This window comes from Microcaecilia unicolor, chromosome 12 (assembly GCF_901765095.1).
Source record: "Microcaecilia unicolor chromosome 12, aMicUni1.1, whole genome shotgun sequence".
NCBI classification, from domain to species: Eukaryota; Metazoa; Chordata; class Amphibia; order Gymnophiona; family Siphonopidae; genus Microcaecilia; species Microcaecilia unicolor.
The window spans coordinates 96696770-96721019 of record NC_044042.1 but is presented as its reverse complement, the minus strand read 5'-3'; the positions used below and the strand labels follow the sequence as shown (position 1 = coordinate 96721019).

Genomic DNA, 24250 nt, shown 5'->3' with positions numbered 1-24250 from the left:
GAAGTTCCTTCAACACCGTTGGAAAATGAGAAGAACATAAAAGTCATGCTGAATCAGACCAAGATCTATCGATCCCAGCATCCTGTGTGAGATAGTGGCCAGTCTGGGGAATGCCAATGTTCATCCCTGAAAAGTAGCTATGAGAAACAGATCTACTTTTTGGGATTTACTAGTACTCATGAACCAATCTATTTGGCTATTTTTTTTTAATGGATTTTTCCTACAGGAACCTATCCAATCCTCTTTTGAATCCCATTATGTTGGTCACCTTAACCACATCCTTTGGCAACCGATTTCACAGTCTAATTACGCACTACATTAAAAACAATTCCACGATTTGTTCTCAATTAAGTGCAAACTAAAATTTCCTTGTGAGAGAAGCAAAGCCAATGGTAAGAAAAAAAATTCAATTGGACAGCATGACCACCCTGAAGCTGACTCGAGACTGACAAAGAAGAAATAAAACCAATGACATGTCATAAATCTTAACTATCAATGGATTCCATCTCTATCATATGTGAAAGCAGGAGAGGTATCTTTACAATATATGACCTAGCCCTGATGCAACTTTCTCATCAGAGCAAAACATGGCCCATGTCAGAACTGGTCCTCTTTTTTTTAAGTAAAAAAGTTTATTTGTAACAATAATAAATTTCTGTCTAAATAAGTGAAAACTATGACGATTAAGATGAGCCACTGAGTTGGCATCCTACATGTGAAGTGAGTCATACGTGGGATTTCCCTCCTCCCTTTCCTATCCAAGATAATTGAACGTGCTGTTCACCACCGTTGCCTTGACTTTCTTTCATCTCAAGCTATTCTTGATCCACTTCAATCAGGCTTTCGCCCCCTTCATTTAACTGAAACAGCGCTTGCTAAAGTCTCCAATGATCTGTTCCAGGTCAGATCCAAAGGTCTCTATTCTATCCTCATCCTTCTCGATCTTTCTGCTGCTTTTGACACTGTTGGTCACAGCCTACTCCTTGATACGCTGTCCTCACTTGGATTTCAGGGCTCTGTTCTTTCCTGGTTTTCTTCTTATCTCTCCCAGCGTACCTTTAGTGTATGCTCTAGTGGATCCTCCTCTACTTCTATCCCATTGTCAGTCGGTGTACCTCAGGGATCTGTCCTGGGACCTCTTCTTTTCTCCATTTATACTTCTTCCCTTGGTATTTTGATCTCATCCCATAGTTTTCAGTATCATCTTTACGCTGATGACTCCCAGATCTACCTCTCCACACCAGAAATCTCAGCCGAAATCCAGGCCAAAGTATCAGCCTGCCTGTCTGACATTGTTGTCCGATGTCTCAGCGCCATCTGAAACTAAACATGACCAAGACTGAGCTTCTCATCTTTCCCCCTAAACCAACCTCTCCTCCTCCCCCATTCTCTATTTCTGTGGATAACACTCTCATCCTTCCTGTCTCATCAGCTCGTAACCTTGGGGTCATCTTCGACTCCTCCCTATCCTTCTCTGTACATATTCATCAGACTGCTAAAACCTGTCGTTTCTTTCTCTATAATATCAGCAAAATTCACCCTTTCCTTTCTGAGCACACTACCAGAACCCTCATCCACACTCTTATCACCTCTCGCTTAGACTATTGCAAATTGCTTCTCACAGGTCTCCCATTTAGCCATCTCTCTCCTCTTCAATCTGTTCAAAATTCTGCTGCATGACTAATATTCCGCCAGTGTCGTTATGCTCATATTAGCCCTCTCCTCAAGTCACTTCACTGGCTTCCTATCCGTTTCCGCATACAGTTCAAACTCCTCTTATTGACCTATAAGTGCATTCACTCTGCAGCTCCTCAGTACCTCTCCACTCTCATCTCTCCCTACATTCCTCCCCGGGAACTCCGTTCACTCTCTTATCTGCACCCTTCTCCTCCACTGCTAACTCCAGACTCCGTTCCTTTTATCTTGCTGCACCATATGCCTGGAATAGACTTCCTGAGCCAGTTCATCAAGCTCCATCTCTGGCCGTCTTCAAATCTAAGCTACAAGCCCACCTTTTTGATGCTGCTTTTAACTCCTAACCCTTATTTTATCATCCTCACTTTAATATTCCCTTATCTGTTATTTGTCCTGTCTGTCCTAATTAGATTGTAAGCTCTGTCGAGCAGGGACTGCCTCTTCATGTTCAAATGTACAGCGCTGCGTACGTAGTGCTTTAGAAATAAGTAGTAGTAGTCACCTCTGAGGTTTCTGAAGAGAATCGTACAGATTGATATGTGGGTGTATGTATATTAAGAAATGTAATTAATTAATAACATGTTATGATATGTCCATGTTGGGATATTATAATTTATAAACCTTAACTAGGGCAACATTTGGGACTTTTCTAGCAGAAAATCCAGGACAGAAAAAAAAACTTCTGAAGTTCAGGGAGGCTGAAAAAGAGAACTGCATTTCGTGTTTTGGCAGACAAAAAAGGACAAAGGAACTGTGGGCCCGATGCAATATGAAGACTGCAGCACACTACGCCTGAAAAGATTCTGGCTTTCTGGAAAGTCCTGGAAAGTTTGGCATCCTGCACAGCCACATGTTCCACTTTTGTGATTCAATTAAACTCTTGGTCCTTCAGTGAAATTAAGCTCATTTTATGAGTAGAGCTTTAAGGCGCTCTTCTTTTCCTATGTGATATTATGTTAAACTCATACACAAGGATATGATCCTTTATTATGAAAATAACATAGGCCTCATCATTATTCTCAAGGAAAACACTTTTTCTAATATTTTTATGGTAAATACTGTAACACTAAAACATGAATTACTGTTGCTGTTCATTCTTGAGAGTCCAGAATCCTTCGAGATATACTTGGGAGTTAATTTCACCCTCAGATTTCTTCTCTTGTCATTTGTAATTGCCCGTGAGTTTGAAGATCCTCTTTATATCAATCACACTAAACAGCCATGGTAAAGTATCTTCCAAACTCTTTAGACAATGCTACAGTTCATACATGATAAAGCAACATTTTATTAAATTAATTTATCTGGTTTATTTTTTTGCTAATTAATTACATCATGACATTAACACAACAGAAGCATCTAAATGCCACACTATAGTGCAGCTAAACTAAACATCACAATTACATCATGTCAAAACATAACACAAGTAAATACAATCAGCAACACTACAGATCACTGAACATGCAACTACCACAAAGGACACCCAACCCACCATACAGCAAAACCCAAGCAAACAATACAATCAATAAAACTACACAACAGGACCTAAAACTCAACCCAATATAATACACATAACCACCACAAATGTGAAAGTACAATGAAAGAGTGATAATGAATTTTAAGGTGAAAATGGATGGGTTTGTTGGGGTTTTTTTTCCTTGTGTCATCATCTTCTATGTAACAGTGGACATTATTTTAGAAAGGCTTTCTATGTATAAAACTGCAAACAGCTGTTCCTAAATTAATATGCTAGATACACATATAAAATATGTGTAGGCAATAATCCAAGGCATACTTTTTAAACATTTTTAAAGTGTGTGTCTCCTGGGGAAGAGCTGGGAGGAATTTAGGGTTTAGACATATAATTTGCAGCAGGTCCTAAAACTGCCTCCACATTACATCATTTTTACCTTATTCACCGAGTGTACACCTAAATCTCTGAAAAAGCAAGGTAACACAAACCTCTCAAATTGTTTCAATTTACTTCCTCATTACAGAGGAGGTGTCAATGTGTTGTACATTTATGCCAAGTTTGTGCTTCCTGTGGTTCCACTGGCAGTCTGTTATTTAGTTTGTGCTAAATGCCATTTTAATGACAGAATTATCACTATTTGAAGAGACGAATGGGTGTGAATAACGCCAACATAAGAGAATTCTCAACTTTCCGACATAGGACACAAATATGATAATGTCGAAGTGAGAATTTTTTTTGAAGAGAAATTATCTTGTAAAAAAAAATGGTTTTTATATATATTTTTTTATATAAACGATAATGGACACTTTTACACCAAAATATGGACAAATGCTTACATCATGCTGAATGGCTTACTTTCTTAAGTATTTTAGCCTGAACATGTTGAAGTCCTTATAAGTATTATGGACTCCTTTTACAAAGCCGTGCTCACGATTCTGGCAAGGCAAATGCGACAAAGTCCATTCAATTCTTATTGGCTTTGTCACATTTGCTGCACAGGAATTGCTAGCGCAACTTTGTAAAAGGAGCCCCATTTGTGTAAGATTTATACAACTTTAAAATATATATTTTTTAACTGTATAATTGTATTTCATGCACTGTAGCCTTTTCTACAGATATGTGTAAGCCACATTGAGCCTGCAATTGGTGGGAAAATGTGGGGTATAAATGTATTAAATACATAAATAAAATAAATACATTTTTTTAGTCTTCCTGGTTGGACATTTTGTTATCTGGCTAAATATGAATGGAGTAGTATCTACTGTTCATTTTTAAGTAATTTTGATGAGTGCAACTGCATACTGTCCTTTTTTTCATATCCTGCTATTCAATATATGGATTTTTTTTTTTTTTTTTTTGCAAAAACCAGTACATATGTAGTCACACAGATATGCTATTCTATACTAGAATGCATACCAGAAAAAACACAAAAACCATAACAGTGTCTGTTACTGTTTTATATTTAATGTATATTAACAGTGATTTTCTGTTCCCCCCCCCCCCCCCCTGTTTTTTTTGTTTGTTTGTTTTTTTGTGATACAATAGCGGTTAAGACATTCAGTCTGAATGTGATAGCTTCTGCAGTCTGGAGGAGTAACCAGTAGGTAAAGGTGTTAGGGGCCAACCAAGTTGCTGCCCTACAAAATCACTTATCAGTGTCTCTCGGAGGTTCACTATAGTTGTTGCTACCTTCTGAATATGGCAAGCATGAGTCATATTCGTAAGGCTCATCCCCGCTAGTTTAAAACAAAGATATGCATCTTGATATCCATGTCAATAAAGTTCTTTTCATTACTGGATTCCCTGGTTTATTAGGGTTATATGACACAAATAGCCAGGAAGTTTTCCTTGACAACTTTGTTAATTCCAGAAAAATTTGGCGTGCTTATATTCAGTCCAAGGACAGGGAAAGAAAGAAGATAATATGCTGGACTGGGTAATGTGAAAAGGCAGAGTTACTTTAGGTAGAAATATTGGACATGTTTGGAAGGAGCACTTTATTTTGTCTGAACTGTGTGTAGGGTGGTTTGTCTACTAGTGCCTACAAATCACCGCATCACCTTGCTGAAATGATGGCTAGCGGGAAGCATGTTTTCCAGGAGATATACTCAAGGCAGTGATCCTGCAAAGTAAAGAAGCTGGTGGCATGCTTCACCCGCCGACACTGGTACTTATTCATATGCCCAGTTCAGCAGCATGCACAGAGTCGAGCATCGGAGGCTGAAGCTCAGGCAATACGGGCATGGTCTTCTTCAGCTAAACTAAATCAAAGGTAGGCCCCTCCAAACTATTGGGGGGGGGGGGGAGAAATGCTGAATCGAGGGTTGGGTGATGGGAGGGAGGTAAGAGAGGGAGAGACATTGGACCCAGTTTGGGGAGGGGAGGGGACAGACCCAAGATGCTGGACAATGGGAGAGGGCTGGCGGGAGGACAGGTAAGATTCACGGGGGGGGGGGGGGGGATAGGATCAGAAGATAGATCAATCCACACTCTTATCACCTCTTGCTTAGACTATTGCAACTTGCTTCTCACAGGTCTCCCACTTAGCCATCTCTCTCCTCTTCAATCTGTTCAAAATTCTGCTGCACAACTAATATTCCGCAAGTGTCGTTATGCTCATATTAGCCCTCTCCTCGAGTCACTTCACTGGCTTCCTATCCGTTTCCGCATACAGTTCAAACTCTTATTGACTTATAAGTGCATTCACTCTGCAGCTCCTCAGTACCTCTCCAATCTCATCTCTCCCTACATTCTTCCCAGGGAACTCCGTTCACTGGGTAAATCTCTCTTATCTGCACGCTTCTCCTCCACTGCTAACTCCAGACTCCGTTCCTTTTATCTTGCTGCACCATATGCCTGGAATAGACTTCCTGAGCCGGTACGTCAAGCTCCATCTCTGGTCATCTTCAAATCTAAGCTAAAAGCCCACCTTTTTGATGCTGCTTTTAACTCCTAACCCTTATTCACTTTTTCAGAACTCTTATTTTATCATCCTCACTTTAATATTCCCTTATCTTTTGTTTGTCCTGTTTGTCTGTCCTAATTAGATTGTAAGCTCTGTCGAGCAGGGACTGTTTCTTCATGTTCAAGTGTACAGCGCTGTGTACATCTAGTAGCGCTTTACAAATTCTAAGTAGTAGTAGTAGTAGTAGATGGAATTTTGTGGAGGGGCTCCTCGGTGTATGAAAAAATATTTTAGGGGTTCTGCCATTGTAAAAAGTTTGGGCATTACTGACTTAAGGGCTGCTGTCTGCATAGGCTCGAAACGGCCTTGCATCAGTTGATGCAGCAACAAAGCTAAGATCCCACGTCAGAACTGGCAGTATTACAGGTGGGCAAATATTGTTGAGTCCTTTCATGAAGCAGGCAACAAAAGGGCATAATGAAATTATGACTCTATCTACAAGACCATGGTAGGCTGAAATAGTGCCAAGATGTAGTTGAACAGAGTTTGTTTTTAATCCAGTACTGGAGAAGTGTAGTAGAGATTAAAGGAGTAGAGAAAATGTGCAAATGAACAGACTGCCGTTCTTGTTTTGGCATCATATGGAAATTCTTCTCCATTTGAAGTTGGGGAGGGTCATCTGGAAGCAAGTATAAGTTGTTGAATCTTGTGGACAACTGGTGTGGCTCAATTATAACACTTTCAACATCTACACTATGAGTTGAAGAACTTCCATGCTAGGGTGGAGTAGAAAACCCTTGTTCTGTGTGATTAGGTATAATCGGAGAGGGAGAGTGCACTGCCTTGCTGGTGGCTAGTGGTATCAGATTTGACATGGCCAAGCATTGAGCTATAAAAATTATTTAAGCTGCATCCTGTTTTATCTTTTGCAGTCCCCAATGTATTGCAAAAGCATCCACTACTAGTCGATTGAGGGCACCATTTGCTCTCTACTCTGGCAAGTAGATCTATTGTTCGTTTGCCCCATTGTTGAAACAAGGTTTGAATTATCAGGGTATTTAGTGAACACTTGTGCAGTCTAATTTTCAGCTGAGGTTGTCTGCTAGTATATTTTACTCTCCCGATAGTGATGTTTCTTTTATGAGAGAGTGTGTGGAGAGAGTAAATTTCCATATGTTATAAGTCTCAATACATTGGTTTACAGAACCTGTTCTTTCCTGCCATTTGATTGGCAGAGAAGTACCTTGTTGGCTAACCAAGAGCGGACTGCTTTTTCAGTGCATAATGAATTACTTTGAGCTCCAAGAGATTGATGTGCTCCTTCTCATTTGGAGTCCAAAGAGCTAGTGTCTGAAGATGCAGGTCCTGAGCTTTTTGGAGGCATCTGCCATTAGAACTAATTGATGCTGTGGTTGCTTGAATAGTGTCCCCTGTAATAGACTGGAATGATCCATCCACCACTGCAGGTAATCTCAGTGTGTACATAACTGGTATTTTCATGCTTAGGGGCTGTGTATACTGGTTTCAGTTTAATCACGGACACCACTAAATAGGATGCATGAACAGCTTTGCAAATGAGACACACAGGGGCTCATTTTCAAAGCACTTAGATTTAGCAAGTTCCATAGGTTACTATGGTACTTTGTAAGTCTAAGAGCTTTGAAAATACGCAGCACAGTGCCACCACCATGTGATCAAAGGAAGCATAAAATGCTCCTAGCTGTTGTGGTATTTTTCAACTGTACAAAAAGTGTATTACTGTCTGAATAGCTTGAGTTTCTGGCAGTGGCATAGCTAGGGTAGTTGACACCCGGGGCCGGTCATTTTTTAACACCCCCCTCCAAAATCCAGTACTAGGCATACTGAGAATACAAAACACTCAGGACCTATAGAGCAGTTCTACCATACCATAAGCAGTAATTTCTATGAGTCACACAAGGAAAAGGAAAGCATCTTAAACACTACAGTGAGCACTAGAACATCAATTCACCTATTGTAAAACGTAACCAGACAGAATAGTTTAGATCGTCGATCCTGCACAGTCAATGCCAACTGAAAGCCATGTCTTTTTCACAAACACAGATACACCCTAATCCACTATAGAATAAGTAATCAAACTTTCTATTTAGACAAAAATTAAACTGAACCCCCAAAGAGGCCAGGCTGAGCATACAATGCAACACCACAGAAACAGAAAATAAAATAATACCATTTTATTGGACTAATACATTCAGCTTTCAGAGGCCAAAACCTCCTTCCTCAGATCAGTATAGTGCTTTTACAATATCCTATCCTGACCTGAGGAAGGGGGTTTTGTTCTCCGAAAGTTAGTCAAAATATATTAAAATTAGTCCAATAAAGATTACCTTATTTACATGTTCTATTTATAAACATTTATTAACACAGCTACAATACTATATCCTAAAGCAAAATAATAAAAATATATATTTACAGTTTATTGTCTCTGGTTTCTGCTTTCCTCATCTTCTTTTCACTGTCTTCCTCCCATCCAGCATCTGCCGTCTCTCTCTCTCCCTGCCATCCAGTGTCTGCCCTCTCTCTCCTGTCCCCTCCATCCAATGTCTTCCCTCTCTCCCTGCCCCTTCCATCTAGGATCTGCCCTCTCTCCATGTGCATCTCCTTCCTTTGTCTTTCCTTCCCCTCCATCCTTGTCCAACATTTCTCCTCTCTTCCATCCATGTGCATTTCCTTCCTGACTTTCCTCCCCTCCATCCATCCATGTCCAACAACTCTCCATTCTCCCCTGCCGTCTCCTCCATCCACCCATATCCTGAAAATTTCCTCTCTCCCCTGCCCCCATTCATTCATCCATGTCCAGCAATTCTCCTCTCCTCTGCCCTCTCCTCCATCCATCTCCAGCAAATTTCCTCTCTCCCCTGCCCTCCCCTCCAGCGATCTCTTCTCTCCCCTTCTCTGCATGTCCAGCAATCTGTTCTCTCCCCTGCCCTCCCCTCCCATCCATGTCCAGCGATTCTCCCTGCCCTCCCTCAGCTCCCCGGCAGCCCTCCTCTCCGTCCGTTCCTTCCTGCCCTCCCCTCCATCCATCCACCCACCCACGTCCAGCAATTCTCTTCTCTCCCCCATGCCCTCCCCTTCTCACCATGTCCAGCAATCTGTTCTCTCCCCCTGCCCTCCCCTCCCAACCATGTCCAGCGATTCTCCCTGCCCTCCCTCAGCTCCCCACAGCCCTCCTCTCCGTTCCTTCCTGCCCCTTTCCCCTCCATCCATGTCCAAATTCTCCTCTCTCCCCTGCCCTCTCTGTTCCTTCCTTCCTATCACCTGACAGCTGCCCCCACAAAACGCAGGGCTAGCGCTGCAGCAAAGCAGCTCTGCTCTCTTTAACGGTCTCTGTCCCTCTGAGTCCTTCCTTCCCGCCCAGGGCAGCCCTCCTCCTCCTCTCTGCACCCCCCCCCCCCCCGGGTCATAACCCTTTTACTTCCCGTGGTGGCAGCGACGTCAGTTACTTTACGAAGAAGACACCAAAAGCTCCCCTCCGGCTCCAGCTTCTCCCTTCGCTAGTTCGCTCTGCACACAGTGAGTGCCCCGCCTTCGCAATGATTCATTTCCTGTTTCCGCGAAGGCGGGACACTCACTGTGTGCAGAGCGAACTAACGAAGGGAGAAGCTGGAGCCGGAGGGGAGCTTTTGGTGTCTTCTTCATAAAGTAACTGACGTCGCTGCCACCACGGGAAGTAAAAGGGTTATGACACGGGGGGGGGGGGATGCGGAGAGGAGGAGGAGGGCTGCCCTGGGCAGGAAGGAAGGACTGTTATACGAGGCGCCTATGGGGGGGATTTTGGGTGCGGGGGTGCCTGGGAGCGGCGGATCACCCCCCCTTGTGCCGACACCCGGGGCGTGCCGCCCCCGCCCCCTTGCTACGCCACTGGTTTCTGGTAACACAGCCAAGGAAGATGTAATAATATGAGCCCCTGTGAAATGTAATGGTTGCAGAGGGGTAAAATGTGATTTCCTTTTTTCAGCTATGAACCTCAAGTTCTGATGTAGTGTTTCCTTGTCGTCATCAACCTGCTATGAGCCTGTCATCTAGGAATGGGAATACTTTTTTCCCATTTTTGCATAAGTAGGCTGCCACGGCTGCTATACACTTAGTGAACACTTGTGGCACTGAAGAGAGTAAAAACGGTAGTACACATTACTGATAATAACAGTCCAATATGAAGAAGCAGAGGAATTTTCTATTAGCTGGATGAATAGGGATGTGGAAGTATGTCTTTTAGGTCTATAGATACCAGCCAATTGTCAGCCCAATCAATATAGAATTCCAAAGGGATTTATTAGGAATTTCCTCCTCCTCCTGAGATCTATAATCAGACACATTCCCCCTATTTTCTTGGGGATGAGGAAGTATCTGGAGTAGAATCTCTTCTGAACGTTTGATAGTGGTACAACTTTGACAGCTTTTGATGATAGTGCATGTATCTCATTCATCAACAGCTGAGTTTGTTCTCATGGAATTTTGTGTTGCAGAGATGGATGAAATGGTAGCAAGAAACTGAATTGGATTCTATAACCTTTGGAAACAATTTTCATTATTCAGTTATTGGTGGTAACTGTTTTCCATTCCTGAGTAAGATGTTTGCTCCTACCTTATTTTGGATATGTAGTAGAATGTTGCAAATTGGGATGGCCACTACCAACCTTTTCATTTCTGGGGTCTGGTTGGTTACTGGGCATCAGTCCTAGTGTATTTGTTAAGTTTTGCAAAAATTTCAGGTAGGTTAAATCCTCTGGTGGAGATTTTTTTTTTTTTTTTGTAGAGGAGGGGATGGTTATAAATGAAAACCAGGAGATAGAGATCTGGTTGGGCTGGTAGGGAGTGAATATTTTTCCATCGACCAAGTGCTGGTCCATGACAAGATTGAGTCATGATTACTATCACAAAAAAATAGGCTCTGGGGAGTCACTGAGCTGAAGCAACTGCAAGGCTGTAAATGATGATGGCGTAGCCGCCATTTCATTGTCACCACTTCAAGATTTGGAGTGCTGTGTTGTTTAGCCTGTGTATAGAGTGTTGACAGGGTGACATGCTGCTGCATGAATTTCTCTTCCATAACTCTAGTATTATGGATGGTGGTGTGGTTCTGGCTGCCTCTGTCTGAGATATTAAGCTAGGAGAAAGTGGTGTGGTACTAAGCAGTGAGGCATTAAAAGTAGTGTCCATTTGGACAGCTGCTGTCCTTCTGGATCCATCTGGGGACTCAGCATAGACAGCTTTTATTTTCTTGGTAGTGAGGCTGAAGTAGAGCAGTGTTTAAGAGTACTGACAATTTGGTGAGTTTGCTCAGCATTGTGCTTTTTGCTTCCGATAGCTGTGCTGTCAGTGTTTAGATTTTGTTTGGAGATATGGTTACTTTCAGTAGTGGTATGATGACTGGAGACGTAGTCATTGCTAACATAGTAAATGATGGCAGATAAAGACCTGAACAGTCCATCCAGTCTGTCCAATAAGATAAACTCATTTTACATGGTATGTGATACTTTATATGTATACCCACCTTCATAGGAGCCGGCTCTGTGGGTGCTTGAGCACCCCCAATAATGAGAAAATTCCTTGTATATGATCAGGGAGGGGTTATTTCCACTAGACTTAGCATCCCCAATAGTTTTGAAAAGTTAGCTTCCATGCCCGAGTTTGATTTGTCCTTGCCATTCTCAGGGCACAGACCGTAGAAGTCTGCCCAGCACTCTTCTTCTACTAAAAGTTCTGAAGCTAACGTCGAAGCCCCTTAAAATTTACACTCCAGCCATTCCATAACTATTCAGTTATGTCAGGGCATAGACTGTAGAAGTCTGCCCAGCACCGGTTTTGTTTCTCAATTACCAGTGTTGCCACCCAATCTCTGCTAATATTCCTTAGATCCATTCCTTCTAAACAGGATTCCTTTGTGTTTATCCCTTGCATGTTTAAATTCCATTACCGTTTTCATCTCCACCACCTCCCACGGGAGGGCATTCCACGTATCTACCACCCTCTCCGTGAAAAAATACGTCCTGACATTACTCCTGAGTCTGCCCCCCTTCAACCTCAATTCATGTCTTCTAGTTATACCACTTTCCCGCCTCCGGAAAAGGTTTGTGGATTAATACCTTTCAAATATTTAAACGTCTATATCATGTCACCCCTGTTTCTCCTTTCCTCCAAGGTATACATATTCAGGTCAGCAAGTCTCTCCTCATACAGTTTGTAATGCAAATCCCATATCATTTTTGTAGCTTTTCTTTGCACCGCTTCCAATCTTTTTACATCTTTAGCAAGATACAGCTTCCAAAACTGAACACAATACTCCAAGTGGGGTCTCACCAACGACTTGTAGAGGGAGCTGTTGCTACGCTAACATTTATGGGGTGTGGCTTGTCCCTGCACCAAGTGAGAGTGAGAGGGCATGGCCACTTCTGCCATTTAAATAGAGATGCTGCACAGAGTCAGGGTTTTTCTCACTTGCTGATGGCACTGATGTCGGACTGGGGGGGGGGGGGGGGGGAGCCTGAGCAAGTAATTCCAAGTCAAGAGAACTTTGTCTCACAATCATTCCACTGCTACAAATTGCATACCCCCCCCCTCCCAAAGCATCAGACAAACTGATCATGTCTGTTATACTGTTATATTTGGGGGGGGGGGGGGGTTTGAAACATTTTGGGTACTTTTTGACCCCAGTTCTGGGTCCTCAGGAGGATGGAGAATAAATGTCTAATTTCTCTCATTTGTGCATCAGTCTGGTTGATCATATTTCCACTGCATTTTCTTATTTGAAACAAGGGCTTTTTTTTGTTTTATTTTCACAAAAAAAAAAAAAAAATCCACACACACAGAATTGACATGTAAGAGGAGCTAGTAACAACTTGCTAATGGCTGGACAAATGAAATAGACTGCAGAGATAAGAACAGAAGCATGAAGGTGGGAGATTTCATGTCTATTCAAAAATCTAATTGTTCACTAAGGGCCTCTTTTACAAAGCCAAACTGCTGAGTTTCGGTGTGGTAAATGAGAGAGGAAGACCATCCAATTCCTATGGGCTTCCTCTCATTTGCCATGTGGGAATTGCTAGTGCGGCTTTGTAAAAGAAGCCCTAAGAGTACCCTGACCAAACTCTCAGCTTCATAAAATACTTACCAAGAAACATTCCTCCCGCTTAGAGACGAACCTGTTAAATCCATTCCACCAGGGGAAAGAGGGCATGGATTTTATTCCAAATATTTTCTGGTCACAAACCCCCTCAATATTCAAAACTATTTAACCAGCCAGGTACAGCTCCTGGAAGGTTAAATAGCATTTAAGTGCCTAACCAGCTATGATGAGCAGTCAAAGATAGGCCACTTAAAAGTTAATCAGTTAGTGCTGAACATCAGCATAGCTGGTTAACTTTTTAGAGGCTAAGATAAACCCAGATATTCAATGCCAGTCACCAAAAACGGCCTAGCATTGAATATACAGGTTTAACGCTGGTGGTGGACAGCAAACGCACTGCCCACCGGTGGCTGAATATCAGGGCCAAAGAAAACACAGGAATTCTGTCCTAGAACTAACAGCCTTGAACAGGTTTGAGTAAAATTCAAGAGAAAAGTAACCAGGGAAAAACTATGTTCTCTGGACTTAAAAGGAAGCTACTTTTTGGAATTTGCCAGGTAATTGTGACCCAGCCTGGCCACTGTTGCAGACAGAATACTGGGCTCAGTGGGCCATGGCCTGACTCAGCATTGCTTTTATCCATGTAGAGTCACAGAAACTATGTTGTGTCTGTAATACAGAAACACTGCTGAAGTGTCAAATATTGTAGCAGCCATTTGGCTCTGCCCCAAGTTCTTCTGGCTAGACTGGATGTGGCTTTTTGACCTTTATGATGACCTGTTTTTGTCCTCATTTTGCCATTTAATGCACTAAACTGAGCTTTTGCATATACGAGTGGAAGAAACATCAAGGAAATCATTGCACTTTCAGCCTTACCGTTTCATAATTTAATGGGAAATCAGATGTGGGTTTGATACTGTAGCAAGTGACAGATGTAGCAGCATAAAAAGAAGCACATCAGACTCTCGGGGGAGGGGGAGCTGGTTTGATAACGCATGAAGGTGCTGTCCCCAGCCTTCCCCTGATAGCCTCTGAATGAATGTACTGATTGCCAGTTTACATACCTTGGTATGATAAAGTGTCCCTGTAACTGTATTATCTTTTCTACAGCTGTCTCCTCTTTTCTGTACTGAGAAAGAATTTCTGCATTTAATTTTATATAAATGTGTGGTGAGTAAGATTACTGAATAAAGGATATTTACTGGATAAGCGAGTCTTCAGTCTCTGAAGGGATACCGTGAGTGATTTGTGAGAGAAGGGAAATGAGTGCTACAGGGATTGGGTCTGTGAGGTACGGTGGGGTTTAGGAGCGAGGCTCAGGACCCCCAGCCTGATTTCTGACTCACACAAGGTCAAGTGCACAACAAAAAAAATTCTGAAAATACAGGAATACACACCCAACATGGTAAAGTAAAGTAAAACACACCCAACCTGGTAAAACTGTAGACATAAAACCTTACATCACACTTAGGTCTAGATTTACTATTTCGCACTAACGCATGTTAATTAGCATTTAGCACATGTTAATACGCTCCACTGATAATGGGGCTTGCATTAAATAATGCACATTAATACAAAATGTTTGCCCTTTCACGTCTGAGATTTAACACAAACCAGTTCAGTCATTCTTGTGTTTTACAGCAAGAGAACACCTTCATGCATCCTTTACTGGATAAAAGTGAAAATGTTTGGTGGCTTGACCCTTCCTGGTCTATAAATACCTAACACTAACACTTTTGATAAATTGTTACAGAGCAGTGTGGCGCTCCCAGGAGGTGTTACTGTTCTAGACTTGTTATTCCAGGACCATTCTTCTGGTCTGAAGCCACTAGCTACAGAATACACACATTCTGATGTAGACACTCCGCTTGCTCTGTGCAGCAATTGTGTGCACAAAATAATGAACTATTGATGGGGCCAAACAGAAGCTAAACGTCCCAGAAGTAACTGTATACAGGCAACCTGAAGGTGACCATATGTTACAAGTATAGCCTGCTCATTTTCTACTTATGTGAAGGCAGATAAAACTTTCCACAGGCTTTCGTTCAGCTAGAATTCAGAAAAGGGGAAAAGTTGCTATTTTTTGAAGGTATTAATTATCTCTTCCCAATCAGCAGCAAATGACTAAATTCCTGACAAAGCAAGCCACAGTACTACAGCACAAAGCTTACTAATGTGATTATGTCAACACAGCCACGTGATCTCAATTGAATGATGGCGATGGAAAATCTGAGGCTCAAGAAATACACATGCAAAACCAGCTTTAAATCTTACCACTTCATCCTCGGCAGGCTTGAAAACAAATTTATATTTAATGCAAAACGTCAAACCAAATCATGCTGTAAGTCATGCAAACATTTGAAATAAATGCCATAGTATTACAACTGTACACCAAAATGATGCCAGCATGCTCATGTTCCATCAATGCTTAGAACAGAAGATTTTTTTGTTGTTGTTGGAGTTTTAAGGGAAAATTACGTTTCTTACCTGATAATTTTCTTTCCTTTAATCATACCAGACTAGTCCAGACCAATAGATTATGTCCATCCACCAGCAGAAAGAGACAGAGAAAAAAATTGCTCCAAGCACTTTGCCCCTTAAGTATATCGTGCAGCCTGGAATGTTCAGTATTTTGAATAGCCAAGCAATGGTGCTTTCAACTATAACAAAACAAGAAAACAGGAAACCAGAGCTTGCCAGAACTCCAATAACGCCCAGATGGGGGACCTTCCACGCTCTTCTGCGACCAAGGGCAGCCAAACCACTCATCGAAGAGGAAAGAGGGCCATCACTCACTCTTTCCTTCCGTCAAGCAGATGCACCCTGAAGCAGGAGAAACGGCTCATCATGGAAGGATAATTGAGCGCCGTATAGAGTTGGCATCGCAAAGTGGCATGGAGAGTAAGGTTGGAGCCCATCCTCTGGAAATGTCCTCCGCTTCTAGAAGTCGAAAATAGACCCAAGCACAGAAACAGAGGAGTCGAGCTCTAGAAGCAGCAACAAGGAAGCAAACCAGGAAAAAAAACAGACAGGGTGGGCATCTGGACTGGTCTGGTATGATTAAAGGAAAGAAAATTATCAGGTAAGAAACATAATTTTCCCTTCCTTGTCATCAATACCAGACCAATGGGATGTAACAAAGCAGTCATAGCATTAGGGCGGGAAAAGAACATCTTGAAGACAGGAAAGGCAATGCTCCAAAAGGAAAAAGCAAATGTCTGTGAGGACACCAAAACAGCATCCTAAATAGAACCTGCACCAGGCGGAGACCTCTTACAATCTCCAACTGCAGGAAGAAATAGAGTCCTTGAAATGAAAGGCTGAAGAACCTGGAAGGAAGCCAGTGCTCAGAGACCCAGAGGAGCTCGAAAAAGGAGCCTAAGGAATTTCTGAAGGCAGAGAACAATGAATGGAACCCCCTACAACAGACTGAAGGAAAAGCATGGGTTCCCAAGTCCACCTGTGAAGAGTCCCGCAGAGAAATGGACTCATAAGGGCACCAACGACAACAGCAGCCAAAGACAAAGGCACAGAGGGGGGAGGTAGCAACTTACAAGAGAGATGCCTTGTCAATCCACCGCTGGAATCATAGATAGGGAGTCTCGAGCCAGAGCCTAAAGGAGCTGGAAATCTGACTGGCAAACCAAAGGAGCCACGTCCCACCCGGACAAACTGAGGGAGATACTACTAACCAAAACAGATGTAAACACCGCCAACTTGAACTCTGCCAATCCAAGAAAGAATCCCCTAAGAAAGAGAACCTGGCTACAACCCAGCAGCCAACATACTGCACCCTCCAAGGAGAACGGAGACCCACTCATTCCGAGGCAGAGGCAAGGTGCCATCAGGAAGACTGAACTAACCAGGTACTGCAACACCATCAAAAGATGGAATCACCTCGACTCCCTAAGGCGGACAACTGCCCATAGGCGAGGAGGAGAGCTACTCGCCCGACAAAGATGAAACCCAGGAATTAAGCAGCAGCAAAGGTCTTTTCTACACAGGAACAGACCCCCTGGCCAAGAGACAGAAACATAGGTCTGTTGCCTGTCCAGATGCCAGGACTGACACCTCTGTCTAAAATGGACCACATACCATCTACAGGGATGGCATCCTGGTATATAAGCCCACCCCCAGGAACGAAGACACGTTGAATCTCCACAGAGAAAAAAACTCACCGCCAGGAAAAAAAATGGAAAGAAAGTTCCAAGACACATTCAGGAATAGAGTCCTGCTCAAGCTTCCAAAAGGAAGCCTTGAGCAGACACCAAACAACTATGAGAGAGAGATGTGTTTCACGTGTAAGAAGGGAGCCTAACTTGCAAGGTAGAGCCATAATGAGGATCAATCCTCCAAGGCTCAACAACCAGTCGGAGGCCAGGCTCTCTGTCCAGAGACGGATCGAGGTCTGCTGTGGAGTGACGAGAAAATAAAGGCTAAAGAGTTGGTGTTCCTGAAATACACAAAAACTCAAGAAGCCGAACACGGAGAGGAATACCGGAGGAAACTGAAAGAAGCCAAGAGAGAGATACGTCTGGCGAAAGCGCAAGCAGAAGAAAAATGGCTAGAAATGTAAGGAGGGGAGACAAAAATTTCTTCAGGTATATTAGTGAAAGGAGGAAGACAAATAAGGGAATTGTGAGACTGAAAGACGCTGCGAACCGCGATGTAGATAAAGATGAAGAAAAAGCAAATTTGCTAAATAGATACTTTTGTTCTGTTTTCACAGAAGGAAATCCTGGAGAAGGACCACGATGGACTGGCAAAAGTACAAATGAAAATGGAGTAGATATAGCACCGTTCACGGAAGAGAGTGTGTATAAACAACTTGAAAAGCTAAAGATGGACAAAGCCATGGGACCGGATGGGATCCACCCCAGGATATTAAAGGAGCTCAGAGAGGTTCTGGCGTTCTGGTGGGTCCTCTTAAAGATTTGTTTAATAAATCATTGGAAACAGGAGAGGTTCCGTGGGATTGGACAGCGGCGGATGTGGTCCCTCTTCACAAAAGTGGTGATAGGGAAGAAGCTGGAAACTACAGGCCAGTAAGCCTCACTTCAATTATTGGAAAAGTAATGGAAGCGATGCTGAAGGAAAGGATAGTGAATTTCCTGGAAGACAATAAGTTGCAAGATCCGAGACAACATGGTTTTACCAAAGGTAAATCATGCCAAACGAATCTCATTGAATTCTTTGACTGGGTGACTAGAGAATTAAATCAGGGATGTGCTATAGACTTAATCTACCTAGATTTCAGCAAAGCTTTTGACATGGTTCCCCACAGGAGACTCTTGAACAAACTGAACGGGCTGAAGATAGGACCTGAAGTGAACTGGATTAGGAACTGGTTGACGGACAGACGACAGAGGGTGGTGGTAAATGGAATTAGCTCGGAGGAGGGAAAGGTGAGTAGTGGAGTGCCTCAGGGATCGGTACTGGGACCGATTCTGTTCAATATATTTGTGAATGACATTGCTGAAGGGTTAGAAGGTAAAGTTTGCCTTTTTGCGGATGATACTAAGATTTGTAACAGAGTGGACATCCGGGAGGGAGTGGAAAACATGAAAAAGGATCTGAGGAAGCTAGAAGAATGGTCTAAGGTTTGGCAATTAAAATTCAATGCGAAGAATTGCAAAGTGATGCACTTAGGGTGTAGAAATCCACGGGAGACGTATGTGTTAGGCGGTGAGAGTCTGATAGGTACCGATGGGGAGAGGGATCTTGGGGTGATAGTATCTGAGGATCTGAAGGCGACGAAACAGTGTGACAAGGCGGTGGCCGTAAGTAGAAGGTTGCTAGGCTGTATAGAGAGGGGAGTGACCAGCAGAAGAAAAGAGGTTTTAATGCCCCTGTATAAGTCGTTGGTGAGGCCTCACCTGGAGTATTGTGTTCAGTCCTGGAGGCCGTATCTTGCTAAGGATGTAAAAAGAATTGAAGCGGTGCAAAGAAAAGCTACGAGAATGGTATGGGATTTGCGTTACAAGACGTATGAGAAGAGACTTGAGGACCTGAACATGTATACCCTGGAGGAAAGGAGAAACAGGGGTGACATGATACAGACGTTCAAATATCTGAAAGGTATTAATCCGCAAACTAACCTTTTCCGGAGATGGTAAGGTGGTAGAACTAGAGGGCATGATATGAGATTGAAGGGGGGCAGACTCAAGAAAAATGTCAGGAAGTATTTTTTCACGGAGAGCGTGGTGGATGCTTGGAATGCTCTCCCACGGGAGGTGGTGGAGAGGAAAATGGTAACGGAATTCAAACATGCGTGGGATAAACATAAAGGAATCCTGTTCCGAGGGAATAGATCCTCAGAAGCTTAGCCGAGATTGGGTGGCAGAGCCGGTGGTTGGAGGGGGAGCTGGTTGGTAGGCGGGGATAGTGCTGGGCAGACTTATACGGTCTGTGCCAGAGCCGGTGGTTGGGAGGCAGGGATAGTGCTGGGCAGACTTATACGGTCTGTGCCCTGAAAATGACAGATACAAATCAAGGTAAGGTATACACAAAAAGTAGCACATACGAGTTTATCTTGTTGGGCAGACTGGATGGACCGTGCAGGTCTTTTTCTGCCGTCATCTACTATGTTACTATGTTATGACAGTCCGAGAAACGCTGCTGTGAGATCCAGCTCATTCTAACCAACTGAGAAGAAGCCAGGCCTGACCTCTAGAAATACAGCAATTATGGACATCCAATGAAGGATGACGCCCAGAGGCCCAGATCTCCAGAGAGGGAGGTAGGCCCAGACCAGACAACCAGAGACAGGACCAAGGCTGAACTAACAGAGCTGTGGCCATGGGGAACTTGCCACGCTCTGAATGCCACAAAGAAGCACTGCTCGACACACCATTACGGAGCTAAGCCTGGCCTGCAGAGAGAAGTCAACAGTCACCAGACAGAAAATGAAGCAAAGACCCTAGGAGAAAGGAAGCCCTGCTCACCACACTGAGAGGAAGCCCTGCTCGACGTGCAGAAAAGGCACAACGCTCAAGCAACAACAGACTTATTTAAGCTGAATCCATGCATCCCTTCTAAAATGGATCCAACCACTCATCCAGGGACATGCAGCAAAGGGCCGAAAACCCAGAAAACCATTGAAGTGGCCCAGAAGAAACTGCACTGCGGTGCACAAGCAGAAAAGTAGGAATGGTTAGCAACACGCAAGGGTTTACAAAAAGAAGCCCCTCAGCCTCCACCTGCACCCCAAGGGGATCGAGAAAAATAGAGCTGCAGTCCCCCCAAAAAAGAGACAGCACCCTGCCTTAGGGAGGTTAGCATACTGTACCCTCCAAAAGAGAAGTGCGCCACCCAGACCAAGGAGAATAAATTCACTAGGTAGGTCAGAACTGCCAGCCTGAGAGAAATAGGGCGCTACAGCCCACAAGGTCCACGAGACAGAAAAAGCCAGAAAATGGGACAAAATCCAAAGGGAGCGAACTCCGCACCCTCCCACGAAAAGAGGCAGGCAGGCAGGAAGAAGCAGAGGCGCACTCAGCCAAAGAACTCAAGCTCAAAGAAGAAACCGAGCTACAGATCCAAGAACTGGAGTATCTCACAGAGATAAGATAGAAAAAAAACAGCCATGGGCCCGAGATTAGAAGGACCAGCGCCTGGCTTGCAGAGAAAGGATATCCTCGGCGGCAGCCACAGAGGCATTCCAAAGCCACTGGCTAACACTCTGACCCACATCCAACACCGGGAGGAAAGAGAAGAGCTGAAAAACTGAAGACCTCATGCAGAGCACCAGCGCCCAGAAGCAATGCCAAACCAGCCATAATCCATCAAGAAAAAAAGGAAGAGACTGCCCGCCCGAAGGTGGAACAGCAGACCCAAAAAATGGAAAGCGGGAAGCTCCACGCAGTAGGACCCAGCCGAAAAAACAGACCTCCTGTACTGGTGAAGAGAACCAACTCCCATGACCACTGACACTCCCCCCTCTAGTGAAGCCAGTGGGAAGTAAATGTACGTCAGCGGAACACTTTCTCATGAAGAAATACCCAGGAAGGCGCGGGAAGAAGAACTGAAAGAAGTGCACTGTCAACAAACAAAGACCCGCTATCACAAATGGTGGCAACAGAAGGAGAGCGCAACTTGGTCACAAATAGCCATAAAGAGGCTTCCAGCCAAAAATAAAACAACTCGAGTCCAAAAGCGGAGCATAAAAGTGCTGCAGATTTCTTGTTTTTGTTTTTAAACCTGTAGACTCTGAAGGGAAAGAAAAGAAAAAGAATAATTTACCTAACCGTGCCAACAAAGGAAGGAAACATACTTACCCAGCAGGAAAAGTAAGAAGAAGCATGCCACATCCAAGCCTGCCAAGCTTCAAAGGCTCCAGGCTAGAGAGGGGAGGAGACGGACCCAGTACCACTAGGTATCTCCTAGCTTGGCAGATGAAGGATCCAGTACCACTGAGTGTAATCTTAAAAAAACCCAAATTCGGGTACCAGCATACCCCTTGCTCAATCATCCCCAGCAAAGCTGGGACAGGAGCTAGCTAGCCATCACCAGTAGGAGCTGCACATTTGTCCACCATCTGCTAGGAGACAGAGAAAAATACTGAGCATTCCAAGATACACGATACACTTAAGGGGCAAAGTGCTTGGAACTATTTTTTTTCTCTGTCTCCTTTCACTGGTGGATGGACATAACCCATTGGACTGGACTGGTCTGGTATTGATGACAAGGAAGTAGGTTTACTCCAATTTAGATCCATCCCTCTCAACTTAGTGCAGCCACTGCATCAACAGTTTGTGGTCATAGACCACAAAGTGTACCTCCCTCCAGAACTTGACCACCAAGAATCACTGCTGAGTGATGACCAAGATGCTATTTCTCCCCAAAAAAGTCTCCTCAGGGGCTGTGAACACTGTCTCCACAGCTTCACTAACCCAACAAACTGAATCAGGAATTGAACCAGGTTATCTATATGGCAGGATGCCATTAACAAACGTTCAAAAAAAAGGGGGGGGGGGAACCTCATGAGATATATTAGCATATTATGTTTCATCACAGTCATAAGACAGCTAATATTACTGTGGGAAAGTTATCCTTTAAAAACCAATTACATATACGTCTGCTAGAAAGCATCTGTTATTGACTAAATTTAGATTAACTTCAGCATCTAAAAAAGGATCAAAACCTTGAGGGACAACCAGAATCAGGATGGATGTTATTTAACCTTTAGTAGCTACTTCCCAACTACCACAACAAATTTAGGTTTTGCCTCCTAAATGCTGCTTGAACTCCAGAGAAGTAATAAATCTCAGTAGTTGCAAAAAGCATAAATTGTAACATTAAACAGAGCCCTGTCCATAGCAGAAACACTTTCTAGTAAAGGAAACCGCCTGCTGGAAACTCACCTCTTCTCCCTCTTCTGAATGCAGGGACAGCTGGTCGTGCTGAATGATCTCAGCATCTTCTTCAGTTGGCCCATTCCCTACCCTGATACCACCAAAATTGTGCGTACCCTAAACAAGAAAAAAAAATGTGAGACAGTTTTTCATAGTATTTAAGAAAAAAATTAACTCTATATGTAAATGATTTTAGTGTTTTGGCCGTACACCCCATTCTAAGCTCTAGGTGAAATAACAGAATGTGGTACAGTAAAGGCACAGGAATGGAAGAATAGCCTAATGGTTAGAGAAGAGGGATGACAACCAGAGAAGCCAGGATACAAATCCTACTGATGCTTCTTGCGATCTTCAGCAAGTCACTTAACCCTTCGTTGCCTCAGATACAAACTTACTGGTCAATATTTTTGAAACACCACCATGCCCAGATCTGAAACCAGATATTCAGTACCGGCACATATCTGGGCCACTGGTGGCTCCTGGAAGCTACCAGGAAGTGCCAATATTCAGTGCTGGTATCTGGAGAAATCAGAACTGCTCTGTATGGAGTCCTACTTGCTTGGCTAGTTATCCAGGCACTGGCACTGATGGGCTGATGATCAGAAGCAAACGCAGGCGCTAGAGGATATTAGCGTCATACTGTCTGCATTTGCTACCGCCCCATGATCAGATCCCCCGAGCACATGAAACAACGCACTCACGGGCTCCGACTGCAACTAGCATGTAAATGCATGCTAAACAGGGCTCTTAGTGCAAGTTGCATGCAAATGCACGCTAAGCATTTTCCTCCCCAACGATCACCGGGAGGTGCGCTAAACATTAGCGCGCTGTCCGCAGAAAACCCTACGCCAGCTCGGAGCTGGCGTTAGGGTTTGTAGACCACTGGGGAAGAATGGTGAGCCCTGTCCAGCATGCATTTGCATGCTAGTAGACCCCCCCCCCATTAACCCTAACACAGCCCCCCCCCCCCCCCCCCCGCAGGAGCAGAAACCCCAACCACCCCCCAAGCCAGCAACACGGGGGCTAGAGGTCTGGGGAACATCCAGTCCCCCAAACCCCCCAAAACAAGTTCAAGGGGGGCTGGAGATTCCCCTAAACCCCCCCTCGCATCACCCCCAAAAAGCCCTGGTGACCCAGTGGGCTTCTTCCCCACCCCCGTCATACCTTTGTTAGAGGAGGGAGGTAGGACACTCCCAGTGCCGCCTTGAAAATAGCAGCACCCAGCCCTACCCAGTACATATTGGGATGCGCTGGGCAGGGCGCCGCTATTTGAAGGCGGCACTGTAAGAAGAGGGAGTATACTACCTCCCTCCTCCAACAAAGGTACAGGGTGGGCAGGGAAGAGGGCCGCTAGACCACCAGGTTGGGGGGGGGGCTTGATTTGCGGCCCACTGGGACACCAGGGATTTTGGGGGGATGCGAGGGGGGATTAGGGATCAACCCCTTATGAACTTGTGTCGGGGGGGGGGGGGGGTTAGAGGAACTGGAGGTCTGCTGGACCTCCAGCCCCCATGTCGTTGACTTGGGGTGGAGGTTTGGTGGGGGCAATAGGCCACCAAGGCCTTGCTGTGTGGGGTCTGGTGGTCCCACAGACCTCCAGCCCCTGTGTTTGACAGGTCTAGGCTTTTTACAGCCCGGACCTGTCAAACAAGTGCAGGAGGACTGTGCCTGAGTGAATGCTCAGGCACAACTATGATCAGAGATAATAGCGACATAAA

At 44.1% G+C, this 24250-nt stretch overlaps 1 protein-coding gene across 1 annotated transcript in view; it reads right to left on the bottom strand.

Moving 5' to 3' along the window:
- The window catches only part of ATP6V0A1 (ATPase H+ transporting V0 subunit a1), a 251391-nt gene that overhangs the window by 95675 nt on the left and 131466 nt on the right, over positions 1-24250 (bottom strand). The window contains 1 exon segment of the mRNA XM_030220840.1: positions 22542-22649. Within this exon segment, the coding sequence (XP_030076700.1) occupies positions 22542-22649 (108 nt within the window).